The sequence below is a fragment of the Sphaeramia orbicularis genome, chromosome 4, assembly GCF_902148855.1.
Source record: "Sphaeramia orbicularis chromosome 4, fSphaOr1.1, whole genome shotgun sequence".
Taxonomy (NCBI): domain Eukaryota; kingdom Metazoa; phylum Chordata; class Actinopteri; order Kurtiformes; family Apogonidae; genus Sphaeramia; species Sphaeramia orbicularis.
In genome coordinates this window covers 21,870,256-21,878,408 of record NC_043960.1, presented here as the reverse complement: position 1 = coordinate 21,878,408, position 8,153 = coordinate 21,870,256, and the positions used below count along the sequence as shown (strand labels likewise).

Here is an 8,153-nt window from a genome sequence, read left to right as displayed (position 1 = left end):
GTGAGGTTTTATAACCACATTTCTGAAAAACACTATATTCAGATCAACCTGAGAATTAAACTCAGAATCTCAGAATTAATCATTATTCAACATAAACACAGCAGTTTGTTAGAAAAGGATCTAAGTAAAAAAACAGATTGGACTCTGCTGCAAATTGCAAAACAGTAACTGCTTCTTACCATCACATTTATTTCATATCAGCATTTTTTTTTTTTTCATTGTAGGTGAGCCAGATTAGAGAAAAGATAATAAATTAATTAGTCTGCCATTAGGATTAATGATTAGTCAGTTTAATCTGCAGTGTTCCATCATTTGGAATTAAATTTGCTTAGAGTGAAATTTTGCTAGTTTACCACAAATGATGTACTTTCAACTTCAGTCACATCCATTACATGTTGAATAACCATGAGGAAGTGTGTTGTGTTTGCTCAGATGGCGACATATATAACAGTCTTTGCTCCTGTTCTAAGTGTATTAGTTGTATACAACCTCTTGCTCACGTTGAAAAGCTCCTCCATGTGCCCTTTACTCTTTGACTGCAGCTATAAAATGTGGGGAAAAACGTAACTGCGCTCACAAACAGTCAACACCATGGCCAACACACATAAACTAATTTTAACTGGATTACTGGTTTTCATTTCAGTTCGGTGGACAGTGTCTTATTCATGTAAGTGTCTGCTACATTTTGTTGTTATCTGTTAAATAATGTTTTTTTATTGCAATATCGGAATAATACAACTGGATTTCTAGAGCGAAAGACCGACATCATGACATCATCAGCAATATATTATATTCTTAAAAATCTATTGTTACACAAATCTTTTCTTTAATCATATAATTCTGTTTGAATGATTAATATGACCATTTTGCTGGATATTTATGACTTTGTGTATTATTTATCATTAATGTCGCTGTTCTACAAGTGTAAGTTTATTCTCCTTTTAGTGTAAGTACAAAGATTCGATCGCATAAATGACATACTGTAAACTTAGACTACATCGAATAGCCAGTCACTGAATGGTAACTTGGTAAATTGTGCATTTTTCACTCATACAGCTGAGGAGCTCCATGCAAGTTACTGGAACAACAAAGGAAGGCAGGCTCTGCACGCTGCCCTGAATGTTCAGCCCAATCTGCACCAGGCCAAGAACACCATCCTCTTCTTGGGGGACGGTAAGTCTGACCAAAGGATCTTTCCCAATATTGAAGTGGTTTCTTTGAATTGCAACACATTTCCTCCTTTAGTTTGTTCCATTCTTTTCAGGTAAGCAGACACCAAATGAGGCTTGAAAATGAAAGGGATCATTATTGTGGTTTGTTTAACTCAGACAAAGAATTTAGTGTAAACTCAAGAACTCCATTGTGTTACATCAGAAAGCTTCAAAGTCTCTAAAACACACATTTGAATTTTTTTTTTTTTTTTTTTTTTTTTAAACATTTATGGATTTTTGGTTAAAAATTACAGTCATGCACATGCTGATGGCAGCAGATATAGGAGCTTATCAGCATTTAGGTTTGAACAGTAACGTTTAATCACCTCATAAATGACAACAAAATTGCAGGTGTTGATTCTTGGCCAGAACAACTCAGTGCCACTACCTGTGTGAGAAAAAAATAAATATCTTTGGCTTCAAGTTCTGTTCTGTATAAGGTTCTGTATGCAACCATACAGTTGATGGTGACTACATGTTTATTTTATTTTATTTATTTATTCTTTTGATTTAATTTTAATCTAAATTTTTATTCTATTATTTGTGAAAGTTCAAACAGCTAAGAAATACTTTCCTCAATACAGGTTTTATTGTACATCAAACTCAACCCACATAAAATACCAAATAACTCAAATGTCTTTCATCCCCCTCAAGAATCTCACATCAGCTGAGGCTTATGAGGTTCACAGAGCACAATAGTAGCGTTGTATGTGATGTTACCTAACATTCAGGTGTGTTTCCACCTGCTTCTAGGTATGGGAGTACCAACAATAACTGCTGCCCGAATCCTCAAAGGCCAAATGGCAGGATATTCTGGAGAAGAGACAAGTTTGGTCATGGATACCTTTCCTTATCTAGCCCTCTCTAAGGTCAGTCCATTATAACAAACAAATAAAGAGTGTTTTCAAGTAAAATCTAACTAAAAAAGAAGGATACAGTTGCTGCATATGTATGGTATGATAAATGTATGATATGTGTTTACCATTGCAGCTACAACATGGCACTAATGCCCAAGACTAAATTTTCCTGTTAGGGCACTAAAAGATATTGTAATGTTAATCTTAAATTTAGAATTATTAATATGAATTTGCAAGCATTAAAAACAATATGTCAACCAGTCAGTTTGATATGAAGCAAAAAGGTCTACAATTCAACAATAAATCTACAGTAAAACTGGAAAAATTCATGCAACATTTGCATTTGATGTATTTAAATATTACAAAATGTCAACAAATGCATATCCCATTTACATGATATACAATATTCAAGGTCAAAGATATGTGTATATATGTATGAAAATATGTATGTACTGTATGTATTGATATTTATATGTGACCATCTTTGGCTATTGCAGACTTATAATGTGGACCAGCAGATGCCAGACAGTGCTGGCACAGCCACAGCATACTTATGTGGTGTAAAGGCCAACTATGGAACTGTGGGTGTCACTGCTGCCACCAAACGCTACAACTGTAGCAGCTCTTATGGAAATGAAGTCACGTCCATTTTACACCGTGCCAAGCAAGCAGGTAGGCTACCTTCTTCAGAGTTTTTCAGTGGTTTGTAATTTATTTACACTTTGACTTCTGTCTTCACTGACACTGTATGACCATGTTTATAGACTTACTCAGACTGAACAGTATAATTATGGACGTATAATAGGCTACGTCTTTTCTGGATTGGAAAACATGTTAATATGTTTGTAAAAGACCTGGTGTTGATGCTGTGACTCATAATTTCTGTTTCTGTCATGTGAAATGGAATTTATATATGACTTAGTACGTCTGTTATTAAAGGTCCAGTGGGTAAGATTTAAAGGGGGTTTAAATGGCATGTGTTTTAATTTGTGTATAATCAGAATCAAAATACTTTAAAATAGAAATCACTTGGTTTTACTTAGAATGAACTATTCATACATACAGAGGGAGCAGGTCTCTTTTCCCAAGTCCAGCTCATTTCCACAGTAGCTCTTGCTCTTCGCTCACTTTCGACCCTGTATCTAAAACGTTAAGAGTTTACAAAATATACCATGGCTTTTGCATGGGTGTTTGGTAAGCCCTCAAAGGGGAGAGTGAGGAAAGTACCTCAATTGGTTGCAATCTGTAACTTCACCTCTAGATGTCACTAAAGATCACACACTGAATCTTTACCAGTTTAGGGATGCAGGCGATGGAAATACCTACTCTGTGATGTAAGAAATGACCACAGTGCTTTATGTATTTCAGGGAAATCCGTGGGAATTGTTACTACAACCCGTGTCCAGCATGCCTCTCCCGCTGCCTCCTATGCCCACAGCGCTAACAGAAACTGGTACGCCGATTCTGACCTGCCTCCCGAAGCAGTCCAGGATGGCTGCCGTGACATCGCTTACCAGCTGGTTCACAACACAGAGATAGATGTATGTAACTGAAATAAGGGTATTTATTATGATATTCATTGTTATTAGCCCCAAAATAACTAGCCGCAAAGATATACAATATTTTCCCAATCCTCTCATGTCATTTTCAATCTTCTCGCTGTGTCTAGAACAGCTGTTCTTGTATTATCTCATAAAACAAAGACAAACAGTCTCTTATAAATAAAACTGAACATAGTCAGAAGTGTATGATAGCAAAGACTTTAGGAAGGAAAAGCAGCAGAAATATCCAAAACAATCACATCTCTGTGAAGGTTATCATAGCTGAACTGGCCTTTTCTGCTCCTGATGTTTCAAAGACTGTTGTGAGGACTCCTAATTGTGATAAAACATGGTACAACAAAAAAAATTCTGTTGTTGACACAGCAGCACATCAAAGCCAGACTGAAGTTTGCCCTCATCTGTGGCCATTTGAAACATGGAGATGTCTTTTTAGAAGTCTGCCCTTTGGTCTGATGAGACAAAACCCAGAGCTGTTAGGCTGAATGGATGCTGCTTTTGTTTGGTGGAAAAAGGGAGAGATTTTCAACCATAACAACAGTTCCCACAGTTAAACATGGTGAGGGGAAGATAATGATTTTGTGCTGTTGTCCTGCTCAAGGCACAGGCAACTATTTTCAGGTACATGAAAGAAGAATGCACTGACATTTTGAAGGATAACTTGAAGTAGTCTGCTGTCAGTCAGGCTTTCAGATTCCTCCAGAGATATGTACCGACATGCAATAGGGGAAAAAAAGTTCTCAGACACCCTTAAAATTTTACACAATCTCAAACATTATCATGAAATATTTGCGGAAAAATCTTATGTTTAAAAAGGTGTGGCTGCATCAGACAGACACAAACAAATGCCAGTTATTATTATTATCATTATTATTTTTGTTTATTGTTAACAAGGAAAAAATAACAAAACTAAATTCTTGACAGTTTCAACATGTCACGCCCTGGATGTTTTTCAGGGGGCAGTATCTCACTGAAACATCCAGTTTTGGCTTTGATAGAGCAGAGAATGTACAGAAGGGAGCATGGGGTTTGGAGAATGGAGAATGGAACGATACTTGGCAGAGTTCAATTAACTTTAAGAGATTCTTAATATATCACAAATGCATGAGGTGTTCAAAAACTTTTTTTCACCACTGCAGATACTGTCAATTCTGAATCGGACAGTTTGCACTGCTATTAATTATTTTAGGGCAAGAAAATTTGCCTGGTTTCTCCTTATTTCAACATAGGACGTCACTGAAATATCATCATCAAGACATTGTCCTGGTTCTGGTGAAAATGTTGCGCTACAATCACTTCAGGTTTTTGTCAGTTCTTTTGAAAATCCAAGAGATTTCATATATTCCATGACAGGGGCTAATCATTTTGACCATAACTGTATATTTCACTAGATAAAAGACAATAAGTGCAGAATGTGGACATGACACAGCATTGTTTTTCCCCAAATCCAGGTCATTCTTGGTGGAGGCCGTCAATACATGTTTCCTAGAACCATGCAAGACCCCGAGTATCCAAAATACACAGGAGACCGAGATGACGGACAAAATCTTGTGGTAGAGTGGCTAAAGAATAAAAAGGTAAATTACATGTATATACGTGTGTGTATCAGTTTCAGATATAACTGCTATTTTCACCCTGCTTCGCCATTCAAAGTTGAAAGCAACCTATTAAGGAAGATGAAAGCATGACAAAGAAGTTTCCCATACTGTTCTCCTTCTCCATGCCTACAGAATGCTAAATATGTTTGGAACAAAGCTGATTTTGATGCTGTCAATCCCAGAAGAACAGATTTTCTGCTGGGTAAGAAGAACATGTTATTACTCATTCATTCATTTATTTATTTATTCAACCTTTATGTAATCTAAGAGTCTATTGTTATTCTCATGACTGTGCTATTGAAGGACAATTCTGTGAAATTATTGTAATAATTGATGTAAATGTAACACTTTAAAAATGTAACTAACTTTTATCAAGTTAAGTAAAACAATAAAACAGCTCTGTTTCCGTTTTATGTACGATTTATACATTGAATCTACAGAGTCTCAATTAGTAGTATTAGCTGCTTTTATAGGCACTGTTTTAAGTGAACGGGAACATTTCAGAATTTAATTATGTATTTAGGTCTTTTTGAGCCCAAAGACTGTCACTACGAGTTGGAGCGTAATCCAGCTACAGACCCATCCCTCACAGAGATGATGGAAAAAGCCATCAAGATTCTACAGAAGAACCCCAAAGGATTTTTCCTCTTTGTGGAAGATAAGTGTTAATAGTTTTCTGGGTGTCTCTGTCATGCAGTAACTATTCACTTAGTATTGAATCTGATCTAAAATATGATTGAAAATGTTCATTTTCACACCATTAACTTAACTCAAAACTAGTCTGAGGAAAATATAATTGATTAAAGTAATTATTCAGTTAACTACACAAATATATGAGTTTTGTGGACACACCAAAAAAGGATGAGGTCATTTTACTTTGAAAACTGTATATGCATGAAATAATAAATCGCAATGACATTCAAGTGGTTTTAATTTCACATACTTTTGAATGAAACTATGAAAAAGACATTTCAAAGCAATTCAGTATTATTGGATGTAATACTTAAAAATCTTATGCCTTTGGACTTTAAGGGGGAGAATTGACCATGGCCATCATGGAACAAGGGCTAAAAGAGCTCTCTATGAGGCTGTTGAGTTTGATCGAGCCATTGGACGAGCATCTGAACTCACTAGTGAGCTAGACACCCTGACTGTGGTCACTGCTGACCACTCCCATGTCTTTGCCTTTGGTGGACATGCAGCCAGAGGAAACCCTGTTTTAGGTAAAGTATATGCATATCTTTAAAGCCGATAAGAGACGGTGAGTTTTTAATCGTAGTCAGTAGACTCAGTAGATTCAGTAGACTTACAGTCTGTGATATTTCTCACATCTGCTGCTGACTGTCTTCTGCACTTAGTACACATTGCATTATTGTCATATCTGCTGCTATTTTGCTCCATTATGCATGTCCTCACCTCATAACCATTATTGTATTTCACTACCGCTGTTATTGTAAATATATTTGATTTATTGCATGGCATTTAATAGCAAGGTGAGAGAGAAATGGTATCTGAAGTTCCTGTATGTCCTGTGCATCTAGTGTTTGACAATAACGAATCTTTGAATCTTTGAATCTACAAATATTTTTTTCACATTTCAACAAATGTACAAACATTTCTTTTGTGATTTACAGGTATTTCTAGGTCAGTAGCTGAGGACAATAAGCGCTTTACCACTGCTGTGTATGGAAATGGACCGGGATTCAAGATGGTCAATGGATCTCGTCCAGATGTGAATGAGACTATTTCATGTGAGTGTAGGATGACATTTCTGATACATTGATATAGTAGCTCCATCTAGTGGTGTAATGAGATACATATTGTACAGTAGTCTGTACTGTCCAGCAATACAGTGTAATTTAAATGTGACAGAATCTTTAGTTACAAGTCCCTGCATAAACTTACTATGGGAATGCCATTTAATGTGTTGCATTTTTCTGTCTATGGCCATATAATCTTGTCTAATGACTCCTCTGTCTTCTCCTTCAGCTGGCAATGACTACCGTCAGCAGACACCGGTCCCACTTGATTCAGAGACCCATGGCATTGAGGATGTAGCCATCTTTGCCAAAGGACCCATGTCACATCTTTTCCATGGAGTCCAAGAGCAAAGTTACATCGCCCACGTCATGGCATATGCTGCTTGTATAGAGCCTTACAATGAATGTAAACTCCCCCCGCCCAACCATGCATCATCCATTCACCCTAGTCTGCTCCTGCTTCTGATGGCCCTTCTTCTTCTTTCCCTCTGCTCTGTCTGAGCCTAATGTGACAGCTTTCAAGGAATGTTTTTGAATCCTTTGAATATGTATTCCATCTGACATTTAAGATGAAAATTTTAATATTTGTATGCTGCACTTTCTGTACGCCTTTAGAGTGGCATAGTCGCACAACTGAGATCCCTGCCATTTTATGTGATTTATTTGTTAAGATGTGGAAGTTAACTGTTATTATGCATAGAACCATACCTTCTATTGCTCACTTTATTTATATGAAAAATGATTTTGTTATTTTGAAATAAATTAAAGACATATATTGTCAATCATTTTACATTTCAGAATTTCATGTGGAAGTACCGGTGATCCTATTGTAAGATGGTATTTGAAGCCATTGGATACTGTGAACATATTGACTAAACTGTAAAGTTTCTTCTCAGACAGTTTTGCTGCTCAACCACATCTGCACTAAAGTTCCTGATTTCTTTTTGCTGTTCTTATTTGTGATGTATTGTACTAAATGTAGTATTGAAAGGGTCAGGTGCATTGCCTTTTATGATATTTCTATCGATACATTATTGGAACTCTTTCACTTTAAACATGTACACAAATAATATCTATTGAATATGTGGGTATTTGTTTTTGGCTTGTAATTTCCCAAACACAAACATCTTACTAGGAGATTGAAGCACAAATAACTAAACTAATTTTA

The 8,153-nt window shown here is 36.2% G+C and overlaps 1 protein-coding gene across 1 annotated transcript; it reads left to right on the top strand.

The window, feature by feature from the left end:
* The first annotated feature begins 588 nt into the window (after positions 1-588).
* alpi.2 (alkaline phosphatase, intestinal, tandem duplicate 2) lies at positions 589-7,486 on the top strand. Its single transcript, XM_030132594.1, is given in 11 exon segments — positions 589-667; positions 1,057-1,173; positions 1,965-2,080; positions 2,566-2,740; positions 3,437-3,609; positions 5,079-5,204; positions 5,358-5,427; positions 5,749-5,905; positions 6,258-6,448; positions 6,860-6,976; positions 7,215-7,486. Coding segments are annotated over 11 exon segments (1,590 nt in total). The 5' UTR covers positions 589-591.
* Positions 7,487-8,153: the final 667 nt, after the last annotated feature.